Source organism: Phyllobates terribilis, unplaced genomic scaffold (genome assembly GCF_046119375.1).
Source record: "Phyllobates terribilis strain yellow unplaced genomic scaffold, ASM4611937v1 Scaffold_5__5_contigs__length_657084704, whole genome shotgun sequence".
Taxonomy (NCBI): Eukaryota; Metazoa; Chordata; class Amphibia; order Anura; family Dendrobatidae; genus Phyllobates; species Phyllobates terribilis.
The window spans coordinates 15,160,010-15,179,818 of record NW_027362765.1 but is presented as its reverse complement, the minus strand read 5'-3'; the positions used below and the strand labels follow the sequence as shown (position 1 = coordinate 15,179,818).

Genomic DNA, 19,809 nt, shown 5'->3' with positions numbered 1-19,809 from the left:
TGAGTGTTCCCTTTATTTTTTTGAGCAGTGTATATGGAGTTCGCATACTATTCCAGAAAAATCTGTGTTCCAGGAGGCAAATAGCACTCCGTCCCTCCCGAGTCTAGCTGTATGGCTAAGCAGTACTGCACGGTTTCATATGGAGTATTTCTACATTCAGCAGAAAGTGAGACAAATTTTGGTGCGATTTTTTACGCATTTCCCAGTGTGAAAATGTAAAATCTGGGGCTAAAGCAAAATTTTGGTGGTAAAAATATCATTATTTTTTCTTCACTGCCCAATGGTATAAAATTCTGTGATCCACCTGTGATGTCCATATGCTCGCTGCACCCCTAGATTAATTCATTGAGAGGTGTAGTTTGTAAAATGGAGTCCCATATGGGGGTCTGCTGTTTTGGCACTTCAGGGGCTCTACCAATGTGACATGGTACTCTCAAATCAGTCCAGCAAAATATGAACTCCAATATGGTGCATTTTTCCTTCTGAGTTTTGCAATGTGCATCAAAAGTAGTTTTCAACCACATAGGGGTATCTGTGTATATAGGAAAAATTGCACAACAAATTTTGGGGTCCATTTTCTCCTGCTATCCTTGTGAAAAGGAATAAAATTCCTGCTATGTGCCCAAACAGTTTTCCCCCACATATGGGTTATCTCCGTGCTCAGGAGAAATTGCACAGCAAATGTTTCGGTCCATTTTCTCCTGTTACCCCTTTGAAAATAAAAAATTTGGGGCTAAAGAACATTTTTGTGGGAAAAATGGGATTTTTTTTCATTTTCAGGGCCCCACGTTATAAACGTCTGTGAAGCACTTGGGGGTTCAAGGTGCTCACCACACATCTAGATAAGTTCCCTGATGGGTCTAGTTTCCAAAATGTTGTCACTTGTAGGGGTTTCCACTGTTTAGGCACATCAGGGGATCTCCAAACGCAACATGGCGTCTGCTAATTATTCAAGCAAATTTTACAGTCAAATAGTCAAATGGCGCTCCTTCCCTTCTGAGCCCTGCTGTGCACCCAAACAGTGGTTTTCCCCCACATATAGGGTATCAGAATGCTCAGAAGAAATCGCACAACAAATTTTGAGGTCCAATTTTTCCTGATACCCCTGCGAAAATAAAAAATTGGGGTCTAAAGTAAAAAATTTTGTGAAGAAAAGTTAAATGTTCATTGTTTTCTTCCACATTACAAAACTTTCTGTGAAGCACTTGAAGGGTTAATAAACTTCTTGAATGTGGTTTTGAGCACCATAAGGGGTGAAGTTTTTGGAATGGTTTCACTTTTGGGTATTTTCTGTCATAAAGGCCCCTCACAGTCACTTTAAATGTGATGTGGTCCCTAAAAAAAAGTGGTTTTGTAAATTTGGTTGGAAAAATTGGAAAACGCTGGTCAACTTTTAACGCTTTATAACTTTCTAAAGAAAAAAAAATGCTTGGTTCCAAATTGTGCTGATATAAAGTAGACATGTGGGAAATGTTATTTATTAACTATTTTGTGTGACATATCTCTCTGATTTAAAGGAATGAAAATTCAAAGTTTGAAAATTGTGACATTTTCAAAATTTTCACCAAATTATCAATTGTTTCACAAATAAATGCCAGTCATATCAAATAAATTTTACCAGTATGATGAAGTACAATATGTCACGAAAAAACAATCTCAGAATCAGTGGGATCCGTTGAAGCTTTCTAGAGTTATTACCTTTTAAAATGACACTGGTCAGAATTGTACAAATTGGCCTGGTCATTAATATGCAAACAGCCTTCGGGGGTAAAGTGGTTAACCCCTTACTGGCCTATGGTGTATTAGTGCGCCCCAGGCCATCACCCCCGGTTCAGTGAGGGCTCCGGCGGTGAGCCCGCACTGAACCGGGCATATGTCAGCTAATTATTACAGCTGATATGTGCCCGCAACAGCCGCGAGTGGAATCGCGATTCACCCGCGGCTGTTAACATGTTAAATGCCGCTGTCAATCTCTGACAGCAGCATTTAACATCGCCGCGTCGGAAGCAAGGCATTAGCCCCGCCCATCGGTGACCCCGTCACGTAATCGCTGGTCACCGATGGGTGGTCATAACAACCCTGGATCTGCAGCAGACTCCAGTGGTTGTCATGTAAAGATTACTATGAGCGCCACCTAGTGGTCGGTGCTCATTGTACAGGAGCATTTCTGCTACATAGAGGTGATCTGCTGATCACCTCTATGTAGCAGAGACGATCAGACAGTTGCTGCTTCTAGTCTCCTATGGAGACTATAGAAGCAAGCAAAAAGTGAAAAAAAAAATATAAAAATTTAAATCACCCCCCTTTTGCCCCATTCAAAATAAAATAATAAAAAAATTAAAAAAAAATAAAAAAAATAAACCCCACATACACATATTTGGTATTGCCGCTTTCAGAATCGCCCGATCTATCAATATAAAAAAAGAATTAATCCGATCGGTAAACAGCGTAACGAGAAAAAATTCCAAACGCCAGAATTACGTTTTTTTGATCGCCGCAACATTGCAATAAAATGCAATAACGGGCGATCAAAACATCATATCTACCCCAAAATGGTATCAATAAAAACGTCAGCCCTGCACGCAAAAAATTAGCCCTCACCGAGCCCCAGATCCCGAAAAATGGAGACGCTACGGGTCTCGGAAAATGGCACCATTTTTTTTTTTTTTTTTTTTTTTAAGCAAACTACTCTAGTGGAGGATTATCTACAGGACAAACAAACGGATTAGCCTCTGAAATTCAAGATGACAGACAGGGGCATACATAGAAATCATGGGGCCCCATAGCAGAAGCACTAATTGGGCCCCTCTCTCCTCCCCCCAAAAAATAAATCTTTGTCTGTGTCACAGAAGAGCAGATCTCACAATTTTCAAGACTTTACATAGTAATTTTCCTCCTGCTGATGTCCTAGATTCCTCTTTTATTGCCCCCATGAAGTATGACAGGGCCGCACAAACCCCACCAGCCCACATATTATAATACTCATTACCCCCGATCAGTAAATTTAGCTGTACTTTGTCGTGCCCCTCATCACTCCCTTTAAGGAGTTATTTGATGAGCCACATGTGAATGGCACAGCAGTATTTATGATCCACCATAGCCCCACTTACATGATGCTCTTCGGGATCATGGGGGTCTCAGTGGTCAGACTCCCAGTGATTGGAAAGTTCTCAGAATAGGCGATTACATGGGATGATCCGTTTAAATGGGTTTTCCAATACTTATTCTTATTTTCCCATAGGAATATTGAAAATAATAAACCAATATTAATGTTGCCTCTCTGCAACAGGAAACAAGAAGTGTGTGTGTGTGTATGTACAGTATGTACACGTACACACACACACAGGACAGGAGGAGTGGTACTGTGCAGTGTATATATACAGGACAGGAGGAGTGGTACTGTGCAGTGTATATATACAGGACAGGAGGAGTGGTACTGTGCAGTGTATATATACAGGACAGGAGGAGTGGTACTGTGCAGTGTATATATACAGGACAGGAGGAGTGGTACTGTGCAGTGTATATATACAGGACAGGGGAGGAGTGGTACTGTACAGTGTATACAGTATATACAAGACAGGAGGAGTGGTACTATGCAGTGTATATATACAGGACGGGAGACGTGGTACTGTGCAGCATATATATACAGGACAGGAGGAGTGGTACTGTGCAATGTATATATACATTTGTACCCCACAGAAGCCAGCCCATGTGACGACATTTCAGTTCCATTACAGAAATGTTCTGTTATGAAGCCGAAACATAACCACATGGGCTAATAAAGACTTCTCTACTTTTTTTTTTACAGAGTGCCGAGATATATATATATATATATATATATATATATATATATATATATATATATATATATTACAGTACAGACCAAAAGTTTGGACACACCTCATTTAAAGATTTTTCTGTATTTTCATGACTATGAAAATTGTACATTCACACTGAAGGCATCAAAACTATGAATTAACACATGTGGAATTATATAGTTAACAAAAAAGTGTGAAACAACTGAAAATATGTCTTATATTCTAGGTTCTTCAAAGTAGCCACCTTTTGCTTTGATGACTGCTTTGCACACTCTTGGCATTCTCTTGAGCTTCAAGAGGTCGTCACCGGAAATGGTTTTCACTTCACAGGTGTGCCCTGTCAGGTTTAATAAGTGGGATTTCTTGCCTTATAAATGGGGTTGGAACCATCAGTTGTGTTGTGCAGAAGTCAGGTGGATACACAGCTGATAGTCCTACTGAATAGACTGTTAGAATTTGTATTATGGCAAGAAAAAAGCAGCCAAGTAAAGAAAAACGAGTGGCCTTCATTATTTTAAGAAATGACGGTCAGTCAGTCCGAAAAATTGGGAAAACTTTGAAAGTGTATTGGCACCCCTGCAATTCTGTCAGATAATACTCAGTTTCTTCCTGAAAATGATTGCAATCACAAATTCTTTGGTATTATTATCTTCATTTAATTTGCTTGCAAGGAAAAAACACTCAAAGAATTGTCCTAAAGCCAAATTGGAAATAATGGATTAAAGTTGACTCAACCTCTGTCCTGTGTCCTTGTGCGTACCACATTGAGCATGGAGAAAAGAAAGAAGACCAAATAACTGTCTGAGGACTTGAGAAACCAAATTGTGAGGAAGCATGAGCAATCTCAAGGCTACAAGTCTATCTCCAAAGACCTGAATGTTCCTGTGTCTTCCGTGCGCAGTGTCATCAAGAAGCTTAAAGCCCATGGCACTGTGGCTAACCTCCCTAGATGTGGACGGAAAAGAAAAATTGACGAGAGATTTCTACGCAAGATTGTGCGGATGGTGGATAAAGAACCTCGACTAACATCCAAACAAGTTCAAGCTGCCCTGCAGTCCGAGGGTACTACAGTGTCAACCCGTACTATCCGTCGGCGTCTGAATGAAAAGGGACTGTATGGTAGGATACCCAGGAAGACCCCACTTCTTACCTCGAGATATAAAAAAGCCAGACTGGAGTTTTCCAAAACTTACCTGAGAGAGCCTAAAACGTTTTGGAAGAATGTTCTCTGGTTAGATGAGACAAAAGTAGAGCTTTTTGGGAAAAAGCATCAACATAGAGTGTACAGGAAAAAAAAAAGAGGCATTCAAAGAAAAGAACACGGTCCCTACAGTCAAACATGGCGGAGGTTCCCTGATGTTTTGGGGTTGCTTTGCTGCCTCTGGCACTGGACTGCTTGACCGTGTGCATGGCATTATGAAGTCTGAAGACTACCAACAAATTTTGCAGCATAATGTAGTGCCCAGTGTGAGAAAGCTGGGTCTCCCTCAGATGTCATGGGTCTTCCAGCAGGACAATGACCCAAAACACACTTCCAAAAGCACTATAAAATGGTTTGAGAGAAAGCACTGGAGACTTCTAAGGTGGCCAGCAATGAGTCCAGACCTGAATCCCATAGAACACCTGTGGAGAGATCTCAAAATGGCAGTTTGGAGAAGGCACCCTTCAAATATCAGGGACCTGGAGCAGTTTGCCAAAGAAGAAAGGTCTACAATTCCAGCAGAGCATTGTAAGAAACTCATTGATGGTTACTGGAAGCGGTTGTTCGCAGTTATTTTGGCTAAAGGTTGTGCAGCCAAGTATTAGGCTGAGGGTGACTATACTTTTGTTGTTTTGGAGTTTTGTGTGAAATGATCAATGATTTGATTTTTGCTTCATTCTCTTTTGTGTTTTTTCCTTGGAAGCAAATTAAATGAAGATAATAATACCAAAGAATTTGTGATTGCAATCATTTTCAGGAACAAACTGAGTATTGTCTGACAGAATTGCAGGGGTGCCAAAACTTTTGGCCACCACTGTATGTATGTGATATATATATATATATATCTATATCATTCCATGTCAAGTGGACCAGTGGTCCCCGCTCGACCTTCTCTGATTTTGCTGAAAATTTATAAGGATGTACATGTATGTTTGAAAAGAGGTTCTGTAAATTTTTAGGGCCAGTCTCAAATACATTGGGCACTGTTGACCTTTCACTGGAGGTTCCACCAAGCCTGCAGCTTCAGCTAAGAGGATTTTGCAAACTTTGGCACATAGCCATTAGAGTTCTATACTGGCTATGATGCTGAAATTTGGAATACTAGCTCAACTTTTGCTGCTAAACACGATAAAATTATTACCGGCTATGACAAAACAATATTTCGGCCGCAATTTTGTGTCAAAGTAGCTTGTAAAACGCGTCGCATAAAATTTATGCCAAACTTTGCCCATATATAACTCAAGACCAAAAACCAATAGTAACTGGTGCTTTGCCCTGTATACCAAACATCTACATGACTTTGCATTGCTGCAATATCACGGTCAAATCATATGTATTTGTGGAAATATTCACACCCACATATGATGAAAAACTTAAAAAAAACGAATTTTACCTATTTTTAGGTCAAATTTCTCAAAAAGGGTACCCCTAAAATATATTAATTCTGATATCATTAGAAAGAGCACATTTTTCTCTACAAGGATCATTGTTTGTTTTTTTTGGAGTCTCTCAGCTTAAGAAAAGAAAAATGCCACTGAACATGGTGTTATTTATTAATAAGCAATGAATGGTAACTGAAGGATGCGCCAATTCTGGCACTTAGCCTCGCTCTTCCACGCTGCCCTGGTGCGGTGGCAGGGGGTAATAGGGTTGGGGTTCATGTCAGCGCCAGCTGCCATGAAGCCCAGGTTAGTAATGATGGGTATCTATAAGACACCCCCATTACTAACCTACAAAGTGTTAAAAAGAAAAAACACACACTACACCCAGGAAAAAATAATTTATTTGAAATAAAACACACCATTTTATTTAATTCTTAGTTTACTAAAAAAAAATAGTTACCTGTCCACGTTCCTGCGCTGATCTCCCATGCACAGCTGTCACATCTGGAGATGGTGACAGCTGTGCATGGCTGCTGTAAGCTCACGCTGCCGGGAACACGTCCGCTCCCGGCAGCGGGAGCCCCTGACTGAGGTCACCGGAGTGCATTCAGTCAGCGCAGCTCCGGAGACATCCTTTACGGCACTGCTGTACCGTGGGAATTTCTCACGATACAGCAGGGCCGTAAAGGAGCTGACCGGAGCAGCGCTGCCTGAACTCCGGAGAACCCGCTTATGCAATGACGGGGCTGCTTTACTGCCCCGTCATTCTAGCGGCGGCAGCGGTTCAGAGTGGTCACATTCTATGTGGCTGCTCTAAACTGGAGATCATCGTGGGACACTCGTGGACTACTACGGAGGGGTAAGGATAAGGTTGTGGTTTATTATTTTATATTTTATTACAGGAGATCGATGGCTTCGGGGAATTAGGTGTCTAGGTGAGTATAGGTGTATTTTTTTATTTTTTACTTTATTTTAGGTGGCGATCGGCGGGGACAGGTAATGTATAAACTAATTTATTTTAGGTAACCACTGGCCACCAATGACATGTATTTAAAATTTATTGGGGACACAGTAGGGCAATTTAAATAGCAGGATCAGGCTGATGGGAACTACTGCTCCCATCGAGCTGATCCTGCTGGCATGAGTGGACGGGGGACAGACATAGGCCGATGGGAGTAGTAGTGTCACATCGGCCTATGTCTGCCTGCACGCACACATCGCGCACACACCCGCAGACATCGCACAGACACCCGCACACACCAATCATGACGGGCTGATGGTCTGCGAGGTGTGGCTGACCTGTGCGGCCGTGGGAAAGTTCATGTGAGTTCATGCAATGCAATCAAGCATGAACTCACATGAACCCTCTGAGGGCACCGCGGCGACTTCAAATGAACAGCTGATCGGCATCACCTGATACCTCAGCTGTTCATTTGAAATAACCGGCGGGAAAGCGCAGCACAGAACTGGAAAGCCGGCGGTAAAGTCTTTTCATTGCCGGCTTCCCTGCCCGGGTCCTTCGCTCCCTGCTCCTTGGTGCTGTGCTCCCCGCCCGGTCCTAACTTACGATAGGGATGGGAGGTGGCGAGGGGAGCGGAGGATCGGGGTGGGAGGCTGCGGGGAAGCGAGTATGGGGCTGAGTGATTGTTTAAAAGCTGGCGAGCGGTAAAAAGCCACCGGCTTTTAAACAATCAGGAGAATTCTCCCACGCTGGGATGGCATTCTGATGACAGGCTGGATCGCAGCTGAGCGCTGCCATCCAGCTTGTCATCCTTCAGAGACACTGCAGAGCGCAGGCATTATGGGAACTTCCGATTCCGGTATCCGATATATAAAAATATCGGAACTCAGTATCGGAACTCCGATACCGCGAATATCGGCCGATACCCGATATTACAGTATCGGAATGCTCAACACTAGTCATGAGCAATCACTGATTATGCACAAGCTGATGTTCTGCGCAGCTTCACCATTTAACTCCTTGAAGTAAATTACAAATGGGTGTACTGTAGCTTGACTATTTTCCCAGTGGAAACCTTGAATGGCATCTTGAACAATAAATGAGTAATTTTCAGCAAAGTCCATAAGGATCACTAGCTCTCCAGGTCTCAGATTTTCCTTCAACGATTTCAAATAGCTACTTTGATGCTTGGCGATGTAGTGATGGCTACAAAGTTTAGAAATTTTCAAAACCAATTCTTCAATGAAATCTTCTATAGTCAGTTGTTTGGTATCAAGCGTGTCTCGATCAGTGTGAATCCATTGTTTGAACTCAATAATATCTTCAGGGTCACTGTTGACAAACACATTGACTAGAAATTCTTTTAAAACTTCAGGACCCGGGCATTTATCACAACGGCCAAGCATACAGTCCTTGGATTCAATTCCACAGACCATTTTGCATATGAGCTTTTTGTAGTCATCATTGATTGGGCATGCTGCAAGCATTAGTTTGACATTTTGGTGAATGGTACACACACAAACGGAATGTGTTCCAGCAGATCCAACGGTTACGCACCACTTTGGCCGAAGCTCACAAAACTTGGAAAATCCAATTTCAGGGCCATTCCGATCCCGACAGGCAACAAACATTTCCCTCATATTGCTCAGTAATAGTCGCTTTTGCATCTGCTTTTTTTCTCCTGCTATTCGCACTGATACATGGTCTTTTTTACCAGGGCACATTCGACTGAATTCATCATCCTCAAAAAATGCCTGCACCTTTTCTCTTCACTTCCTCAGAAACTTTCTTGCCACGCTTGATTCTAGGTAAGGCTAAGATCCCATGTTCACATGTAAGCTTTCGAGCTTGTTTGACCATTCGTTCAGAGACACCGAATTTGTCTGATATAGCCTTAATGGATCAACTTTTAGGTGCCAATGTCAAGATTTGGACCTTTTCTGCCCGACTGGACACCTGCAGCTTTTGCTTCAAATCTGCCAAAAGGTGATTGTAATCCAGACACATTTTGCACTGTGCTGTTTTTGTTTGCTCAATGTCTTTTGGCTCAAGCCCTCCAATTGAAGCAATCTTGCTAGAAAATTCATTTTGTACCTGGCTTATCTTTCTCCTTGCATATCCAAGTGAATCCCGCTGGCTTACCCGTGGATATTTCAGAGGAGAGATGCCAATGGATGTTAAGCTTGAATTTAGACTTTCAGGAGAACATTCCATTCCATCTGGATCTGATTCAGAGGAAACTGGATCAGCTGATTTTTTCCTGTTAGCAAATTCTTTTCGACATGATGCACACATCTTCTGGCCAGGATTCACATCATTCTTTATAAATTCGTTCAACTGGTCAGCTGCTAACAAATTGATAGCTCGCAAATTCTTTTTGGTGTTATGACCTTTCTTCCCAAAAGGATTGCAACACGATTTTTGCAAATGCTCATATTTGGTCAAGAATGAAGCTTCATGGTGTAAACAGATTTGTGAATGTTCGTCAAAATTTAGTCCCACTCGTCGACGCAGCAATTTCTGTTCATCCAATCCAAAGCTTGTAAACAATTTCAACTCATCCTTGCTATGGGTGAATGTCTTAAGGTGGCACTTCGAATTGTTCGCAAGGCTGATAGAGCACTGGGCCGATTCTTCATCAATTTCATTCTCCATCGCTAAAAAATAAATAATATATGCATTAAAATGTAACAATAGTCAATAACTTTTCATAAACAAAAAGGTTTATAGGTTTTTGATTATAATAGACATTGCTAGCAACAATACAACTCTGTAACATGTGATAAGAATCTGAAAATCAAACACAAAATCAATGCATTATGCGCATAAATAACACCATGTTCAGTGGCATTTTTCTTTTCTTAAACTGAGAGACTCCGAAAAAAACAACAATGATCCTTGTAGAGAAAAATGTGCTCTTTCTAGTGATATCAGAATTAATATATTTTAGGGGTACCCTTTTTGAGAAATTTGACCTAAAAATAGGTAAAATTCGTTTTTTTTAAGTTTTTCATCATATGTGGGTGTGAATATTTCTACAAATACATATGGTTTGACCGTGATATTGCAGCAATGCAAAGTCATGTAGATGTTTGGTGTACAGGGCAAAGCACCAGTTTCTATTGGTTTTTGGTCTTGAGTTATATATGGGCAAAGTTTGGCATAAATTTTATGCGACGCGTTTTACAAGCTACTTTGACACAAAATTGCGGCCGAAATATTGTTTTGTCATAGCCGGTAATAATTGTATCGTGTTTAGCAGCAAAAGTTGAGCTAGTATGCCAAATTTCAGCATCATAGCCAGTATAGAACTCTAATGGCTATGTGCCAAAGTTTGCAAAATCCTCTTAGCTGAAGCCGCAGGCTTGGTGGAACCTCCAGTGAAAGGTCAACAGTGCCCAATGTATTTGAGATCTGTTCCTAAAAATTTACAGAACCTCTTTTCAAACATACATGTACATCCTTATAAATTTTCAACAAAATCAGAGAAGGTCGAGTGGGGACGATTTTTAAAACTGGTCCACTTGATGTGGAATGACATATATAGATAGATAGATAGATAGATAGATATTATATTGTGCGTGTATGTATAGAGACATAATAAGAGCAGATACTGAGAATGACACCATGTATACAGGGCGGGAGAAGTATACACGTCATACACAGCTCGACAATATATACTACAATCAATTATATACCCAGCTCCACACTATATACTGTGCAAAAGAATATAGGGTGGAGCTGTGTATATACTATATATTATATAGTGTAGGGATGTGCCAGTGTATATAGTGTGGATTCCACGCTATATACTACAGTATGTACACAGCATCATATATATACATCTCTACGCTATATATACACAACTCTACATTATAATTAAGACTGCATTATACTATATTATGATGCACACATCACAGGAGACACATGTACATCACATAGGAGACACCGCAACTGCTGAATATACACTGCTCAAAAAAATAAAGGGAACACTTAAACAACAGAATATCACTCCAAGTAAATTAAACTTCTGTGAAATCAAACTGTCCACTTAGGAAGCAACACTGATTGGTACAATAAGTTTCACATGCTGTTGTGCAAATGGAATAGACAATAGATGGAAATTATTGGCAATTATCAAGACACCCTCATTAAAGGAGTGGTTCTGCAGGTGGGGATCACAGACCACATCTCAGTACCAATGCTTTCTGGCTGATGTTTTGGTTGTGCTTTCACACTCGTGGTAGCATGAGACGGACTCTACAACCCACAGAAGTTGCTCAGGTAGTGCAGCTCACCCAGGATGGCACATCAATGCGAGCTGTGGCAAGAAGGTTTGCTGTGTCTGTCAGCGTAGTGTCCAGATGCTACCAGGAGACAGGCCAGTACACCAGGAGACATGGAGGGGGCCGTAGGAGGGCAACTACCCAGCAGCAGGACCACTACCTCTGCCTTTGTGCAAGGAGGAACAGGAGGAGCACTGCCAGAGCCCTGCAAAATGACCTCCAGCAGGCCACAAATGTGCATGTGTCTGCACAAATGGTTAGAAACTGACTCCATGAGGGTGGTATGAGGGCCCGATGTCCACAGATGGGGGCTGTGCTCACAGCCCAACACCGTACAGGACGCTTGGCATTTGCCACAGAACACCAGGATTGGCAAAGTCGCCACTGGCGCCCTGTGCTCTTCACAGATGAAAGCAGGTTCACACTGAGCACATGTGACAGATGTGACAGAATCTGGAGACACCGTGGAGAGCGATCTGCTGCCGGCAACATCCTTCAGCATGACCGGTTTGGCAGTGGGTCAGTAATGGTGTGGGGTGGCAGATCTAGAATGTGTTATTTCAGTGTTCCCTTTATTTTTTTGAGCAGTGTTTTTCACAGGCCCACAAAGTCAGCAGTCAGCCCCTAGCCCCAGAGTTCAGCCCCCAGTCCCAGAAATCAGCAGTCAGGTCCCAGCCCCAGAGGTCAGCCCCCAGTCCCATAAGTAAGCCTCCAGCCCCAGAGGTCAGCCCGCAGCCCCATAAGTAAGTCTCCAGTCCCATAAAGCAAACCCCCAGCCCCACAAGCAACCCCCCCCAAGCCAGTTCTGCACCAGGGAAGGCTGTTAGGCCAATCATTAAATATTTAAAACCAAACATCTTTTTCACACTACCTAAACAGCACAGCAAGGCAGCCATCCTGCCACACACAGCACACTCACTAGGCCTGGCGCGCAGTTAGGAGGAGCGCTGCAGCCTGCAGAGATCTGGACGACTCCATTCGGTATGCTGCTGCGCTGCAGCCGGCGTTACAAAGGTGGGCCTCAGGAGAGAGGAGCGCTCGGTCTCTCCTCCCACTTAGAACGCTGACATGCCAACGTTGGTGTTCTCATATGTGCGACGCACGCAGCTGTTCAAATATGGAACACTGCGTGCTCCCACGGCCCACTATATATGCAGACATCCGTGGCCCACCGTGAAACTGCCGGGTGTGCCAGAGTATCAATCCGCGCCTGAAGTATGATGCCAATAAAAGTGCCCCCCAAACACAGTATGATACCCCCATGGTGCATTTTTTCACATTAGCCTCCACATGCACAGTATAATGATCCTACTGTACCCCACCTCAACTCCCAAGGCAAAGTATGATGACCCCAACACAGTATGATCCCCCAACTGTGACTTCTAAACAGCCCTCCATACAGTATATGGGCCTACATACAGTATAATGGCCTGCACTAGCCCTCCAAACAGTATTATGGCCCCACACAGCCCTCCAAACAGTATGATGGACCCCACACAAACCTTCACACCATATAATTTCTTTCATACAGTATAATGGCCCCCCACTTAACCTTCCATATAGTATGATACGCCACCCATAATCCTCCATATAGTATAATGCTCCCCCATAATCCTCCATATAGTGTAATGAACTTCCCATTGTCCTCTATAGAATATAATGCACTCCCCATAGTCCTCCATACAATATATTACACACCCCATAAGGTAAAATGCAGCCCCCATATAGTATAATGAACCCCACAGTCCTTCAGTATTATGGGCACCACATACTCACTGATTTTAAAATGCCATATATTTTAAATAAGCTGACCCGAGTATAAATCGAGGCCCCTAATTTTACCACAAAAAACTGGGAAAACTTATTGACTCGTATAAGCCTAGGGTGGGAAATGCAGCAGATATTGGTAAATTTCCCAATCCTGGTACGCATTGCTCCCTCATCACCAATCCTAGTATGTATGGCATCCCTCATCCCCCAATCCTGGTATGCATGGCCCCCCTCATCCCCCAATCCTGGTATGCATGGCACCCCTCACCCCTAATCCTGGTATGCATGGCACCCCTCACCCCCAATCCTGGTATGCTTGGCCTCCTCACCCCCCCCATCCTGGTATGCATGGCCCCCTCTATCCCACAATCCTGGTATGCGTGGCCCCCTCATCCCCAATCCTGGTATGCGTGGCCCCCTCATCCCCCAATCCTGGTATGCGTGGCCCCCTCATACCCCCAATCCTGGTATGCGTGGCCCCCTCATCCCCCAATCCTGGTATGCGTGGCCCCCTCATCCCCCAATCCTGGTATGCGTGGCCCCCTCATCCCCCAATCCTGGTATGCGTGGCCCGCTCATCCCCCAATCCTGGTATGCGTGGCCCGCTCATCCCCCAATCCTGGTATGCGTGGCCCGCTCATCCCCCCAATCCTGGTATGCGTGGCACCCCTCATCCCCCAATCCTGGTATGCGTGGCACCCCTCATCCCCCAATCCTGGTATGCGTGGCACCCCTCATCCCCCAATCCTGGTATGCGTGGCACCCCTCATCCCCCAATCCTGGTATGCGTGGCACCCCTCATCCCCCAATCCTGGTATGCGTGGCACCCCTCATCCCCCAATCCTGGTATGCGTGGCACCCCTCATCCCCCAATCCTGGTATGCGTGGCACCCCTCATCCCCCAATCCTGGTATGCGTGGCACCCCTCATCCCCCAATCCTGGTATGCGTGGCACCCCTCATTCCCCAATCCTGGTATGTTTGGCCCCCTCATTCCCCAGTCCTGGTATGCATGGCACCCCTCACCCCCAGTCCTGGTATGCATGGCACCCCTCACCCCCAGTCCTGGTATGCATGGCACCCCTCACCCCCAGTCCTGGTATGCGTGGCCTCCTCACCCCCCCCAATCCTGGTATGCGTGGCCTCCTCATCCCCCCCCCCAATCCTGGAATGCGTGGCCTCCTCATCCCCCCCCCCAATCCTGGTATGCGTGGCCCCCTCATCCCCCAATCCTGGTATGCGTGGCTCCCTCATCCACCAATCCTTGTATGCATTGCACCCCTCATCCCCCAATCCTAGTATGCATGGCCCAATCACTGCACACATAAAACAAATAAACACTTATACTCACCTTCCTCACCTCTGCTCCAGCACTGCGTCCTGTCTGCCAGCAACTCATGCCAGCATCTGAGCAGCGCGCGCTCTCAGACGCTGATGTGAGCTGCCCGCATATTCACTCCTCTCCACGCTGGGACTATGGGCGTGGAGAGGAGTGAATATGCATTCCCTGTTGTAGTGGGCACTTTCAGCAGGAGCTGCGGCTCAGCGCTACTCCGTGCCTGCTGCTAAAGGAATGAATATTCATTCTTCTCCACACCCATGTAGTATTGCTAATGCCGATTCCAGTACCAGTAAATGAGATGAGAATTAGTGTTATGGAAGATGAGTCTATGAGAAATGTATTCAGCTGCAAACTCCGAGGAAGAAATTGCTTGTTGGCTGTGGCTTAAAATATATAGGTTTTATTACTAGATGTAAAGAAGGACACTAAATACTGTAAAATAATAAATCTCCTCATATGTTTTCCTTATTATCTCCAGTAATTGTATTATTACACAGGATTTTTATGATGTTACATCAGTTCATCTTCTCAATCAGGTCTCTACTATCGGATCCTCTCAGTGAAGATCTTCTATATTAGATCATTTTCCTTATTTACCCATCAAAGATGGATATGGACAGAGACAAGATGGTGGAGAGGATATTACACCACACCCTAGAGATCCTATTCCGGCTTACTGGAGAGGTGAGAGATTCTGATGATGTCACATTACATCATTCTTATCTATGGGAATAACAGATGGACAGAACTGGAGAGGTGAGGACTCTGGAAATGTCTGGAGTGAGATTTATTAATGTTTCTCTCCATAACCAGGATTACACAGTAGTGAAGAAGACCTCTAGGGAGCGCTGTCCGGACCTTGTGTCTGAGGGATGGGGTAGACCCCTGAGCCCAATGAAGGGGTCTCCACCACCTCACCCCCTGATACTTGAGGACATCAGTGACCAGAAGATACTAGAACTCCCCTACAAGATGATTGAGCTGCTGACTGGAGAGGTGACACTGCTGGGATACTATACAGTAAGACTATGAAAGGATCGGGGAGATGTCAGTATCATTGTATGTGTTAGGTTTCTATAAGGTGTCAGGATGTCGCCGTGTATTTCTCCATGGAGGAGTGGGAGTATTTAGAAAGACACAAAGATCTGTACAAGGACGTCATGATGGAGGTTCCCCAGCCCCTCACATCACCAGGTAATGGACAGTACTAAATACAGATGGCCTATAATTATCTGTATGTAAAGAATGAATTCAGTCCCTGTATGTGTTTCCTCCAGTTCGATCCAGTAATAGGACAACACCAGAGAGATGTCCCCGTCCTCTTCTTCCACAGGACTGTGAACAAGAAGATCCCAATATTCCTCAGGATCATCAGGTAGATGGCGAGAAGGTGTCATGAGATCTCCTCTATGATGTGTAGACGGCTGTGAAGGTCTTGTGCTCAGTCTTGTTTTATCCACCAGGATTATATTTTTGATAATTGTGTAATGAGGATGGTGGAGATGGCAGGATTAGAGCTGATCATAGATGTGACTTCTCCATCTGTACATGACTTTTACAATATTTGTTTCAGGGTGAATATCTGGCCCATATTAATTCTACAGAGACATAGGTGAGGGGTGATGAGCGGTATAAAGAGGAGATTCCTACATATGACTACCCAGGTGAGTACTGACCACTAAATGCAGAGAAGTCACAGATTCTTCTCAGTCACCGGCTATGGCTGCTCTATAGGTCGTGTAGACCGGCCATATCACAATAATGTGATCACCATCTTGCCGCTAGAGCATAAGTTTCTCCACTAGTTACTTATTTTTTGTTGATGAATACTATTGAGTTTGATAATTTCAGTAGATTTGTTATTGTCTAAACTCACAGTTTTTGACTATAGTAGTTAGAACCCAAAGTAATCTGATTTAACAAGTTCCCGCAGCCAGTTTTGTGTTCCTAATCAGGGCGAATTTTTCAAATCTGACATGTCACTTTATTTGGTGATGGTGATAGATGTTTCAATTCTTCACCAAAGATAATGGAAAACTTTTGTAAGGTCCATTTGTTTCCTAACGTCTCTTGAATCCGACAATACCCTATATACGGTTATACACTACTGTCTGGGCACATGGCAGGTTAAGAAGGGAAGGAGCACCATTTAGCTATTTGAATGCAGATCTTGCTGGAATAGTTTGCCGACATAATGTATTGGGGGCACTGTTCATGGTCACCTGGCAGCTCAAAAGATGGCCACCACAAACAGGCTTAGCACTGTCTGCTTCGTTTTCCCGATCCTAGGGATTGTCTTGCTCCTCACTCTTTAACCCCTCGACATGGATCCATACTTACACAGGGACTCTTGGGTTACCTGCAGTACTGTGGTGTGATATAGCAAGAAGAATAGTCAGGTAGCCGGGTCAGAACCAGGAGGGCAGAGTAAATAACAAAATCAGAAGACAAAAGAGTAGTCCGTACATTTATTCACTCTGCGGGAGTGAGGATATGCTGAGTTCCAAGAATATAGATGCATGGACTGATTCACGCTCTATGAATAAGGCGGCGCCTGGTGATAAGCAGACGTCGCAGGAGCAGATCCCAGAGGAAATGGGACACACCATTTGCAGATGCGTAAATATGACAAAATTGTAGAAAACCAGAGCAGTAGAAATCCCCATAAAGTGACTCCATTTTGGAAATTTTAACCCTCAACAAATTAATCTATACGAGTAGTGACTCTTTTGACTCCACTTTAAGCCACTTTTCAGAAATTAGCACATGTTGGAGCTTAAAAACTGCAAATAAGCCATTTTATTACCCATCACATAGTGTCCAGGAGACACACACCATGAATTTAAGTGGGTTCTTCTCAATATTGTAATGGCAAATACATGGATGCTAAATGGGCACACTGCAAGGCTCAGAAGCGAGGGGGAGATTTGACTTTGGGAGAGCCGATATTGCTGGATTGGTTTATGGAAGCCATGTTACTTTTCTTTGAGCCACTAATAAAGTGGACACCTCTGTTTTTCCACAGACAGATGATGGAATTGAGTGAGGACTTGTTTTTTTACGGGATGAGTATAAGTTTTTATTGGTATTATTTTCGTCTATAATAACATTGGTGGCTTTTTATTCCATATTTGGGAGGCAAAATGAACAAACAGATCAACACCACGCTCTACTGGTTCATCCTTTGAGGTTTTATATTGGACTGTGAGCTATCATTGTCTTAGTGAATAATTACATTTTTTACATAAGTTGCCATTTTTATGGACAGTTTAAGTAGAAATGTTAAAATATGAAATTCAAGGATTTTTATTCAATAATAATTATTGATTTTATCCTTGGCAGATGACTGTACCAGGAGATTAGAGGGACAGCTGCCATCTTCAATTTTTAAATCAATTGATCTTGAGACCCCACAGGATACAACTGAAGTGAATGCCATTACTCCAGATATACCATCATCCCTTCACAGCAAAGATCTGTCATCTGATCCTTTGAAACGGGTTTTATCTTCTGATTCATTACCGACTACTAAGGAAAATCAAAGTCCTAAAATAAGCATTAAAAACCAAACTGCTCCTAAAGCAAAGATGCCATTTTTTTGTTCTCTTACACATCAAAAAATTCACTTAGCAAAGAGTAGATTTTCTTGTTCCAAGTGTGGTAAATGTTTTAACCAGAAATCAAATCTTGATAGTCATAAGCGAACTCACACAGGGCAGAAGCCATTTTTGTGTTTAGAATGTGGGAAAAATTTTGCACAGAAATCAAATTTTGTTAAGCACCAGAGATCTCACACAGGGGAGAAGCCTTTTTCATGTTCAGAATGTGGGAAATGTTTTAACCAGAAGTCAGATTTTGTTAAGCACCAGCGTACTCACACAGGGGAGAAGCCTTTTTCCTGTTTAGAATGTAGAAAATGTTTTAACCAGAAAGCACATCTTGATAGCCACTGGAGAACCCACACAGGGGAGAAGCCTTTTTCATGTTCAGAATGTGGGAAATGTTTTAACCATAGATCAAATTTTGTTAAGCACCAGAGAACTCACACAGGGGAGAAGCCTTTTTTATGTTCAGAATGTGGGAAATGTTTTGTAGATAAATCAACTCTTATTACACATCAGAGAACTCACACAAGGGAGAAACCTTTTTCCTGTTCAGAATATGGAAAATATTTTAATCGGAAATCAGATGTTGTTATACACCAGAGAAGTCACACAGGGAAGAAGTTTTTTTCCTGTTCAGAATGTGCAAAATGTTTTGAGAATAAATCGTTTCTTCTTACTCACCAAAGAATTCACATAAGAGAGAAGCCTTTTTCATGTTCTTAATGTGGGAAATGTTTTACACGTAAATCATCTCTTAGTAAACATCAGAGAAGTCAGACGTTGGGGAAGCCTTTTTCATGTTCAAAATGTTGGAAATATTCAAAAATTGAATCTTCTTAAATGAGTTGTCCACTACTTGGACAACCTCTTGTCAATCTTCATGTTTGACCTTGTCAAAATAAAAACACTCATACTCTCCTCCTGTTCTCGTGCCGTTCCAGCGGTGTCAGCTCTCGCTTTCCCTGGGCTCATGTGAGGTTGTTACTTCACACAAACCCTGCGCTCCATCAGTGCCGGCTTCACTATCCCCGCCTTTGGACTTATTGAACATCAAAAGGAAGCCAGGGCTGTGGCTGCTCTCTGACTTCCTCTTGATGTCTGATTTGGTCAGCAGATTTCCAGTCAAAAATGAAACTGCACTATTCTTTGCCAGGGGGACTATTTATTTGGTACGGTTTCTAGATAACATCTTAGAGAAGGCGGCAGATAAGAATAGGAGTTTACTCCCTCCCCTTCATAGATATAGAAGAGAAAGTCCTTTTGGGGTTCAGAAGCCAGAGAGAAGACAGAGGTAGCGGTGGATGGGCCTGGGGAAGAGAGAGAGCTCAAACTAAGGGATTCATATTTAATAAACCCTGCACCTATAAAGGAGGACCCAAACAACAGTGACCCTAAGCTTCCAGTAGGGGGTAGGTAAAAATATTTCATCATCAATGGGCCTTACT

At 43.2% G+C, this 19,809-nt stretch overlaps 2 protein-coding genes across 3 annotated transcripts in view; both read left to right on the top strand.

Moving 5' to 3' along the window:
• LOC141270585 (gastrula zinc finger protein XlCGF66.1-like) overlaps nt 1-18,230 on the top strand; it is a 47,494-nt gene extending 29,264 nt beyond the window's left edge. Inside the window, exons 2-8 of one of the 2 annotated variants that reach the window (XM_073680667.1) lie at nt 4,045-4,148; nt 15,296-15,443; nt 15,573-15,755; nt 15,830-15,953; nt 16,037-16,134; nt 16,333-16,423; nt 18,102-18,230. In XM_073680667.1, the coding sequence (XP_073536768.1) occupies nt 15,366-15,443; nt 15,573-15,755; nt 15,830-15,953; nt 16,037-16,134; nt 16,333-16,371 (522 nt within the window). In that variant the 5' untranslated portion in view covers nt 4,045-4,148; nt 15,296-15,365 and the 3' untranslated portion in view covers nt 16,372-16,423; nt 18,102-18,230. The remainder of the gene's footprint in view (nt 1-4,044; nt 4,149-15,295; nt 15,444-15,572; nt 15,756-15,829; nt 15,954-16,036; nt 16,135-16,332; nt 16,424-18,101) is intronic. The other variant, XM_073680668.1, reaches the window with a different exon arrangement.
• LOC141270838 (uncharacterized) lies at nt 17,298-19,149 on the top strand. The gene is made up of 2 exons (XM_073680938.1): nt 17,298-17,316; nt 18,102-19,149. The coding sequence occupies exons 1-2, from the start codon at nt 17,298-17,300 to the stop codon at nt 19,085-19,087; spliced, it is 1,005 nt and encodes a 334-aa protein (XP_073537039.1). The 3' UTR covers nt 19,088-19,149.
• Nucleotides 19,150-19,809: the final 660 nt, after the last annotated feature.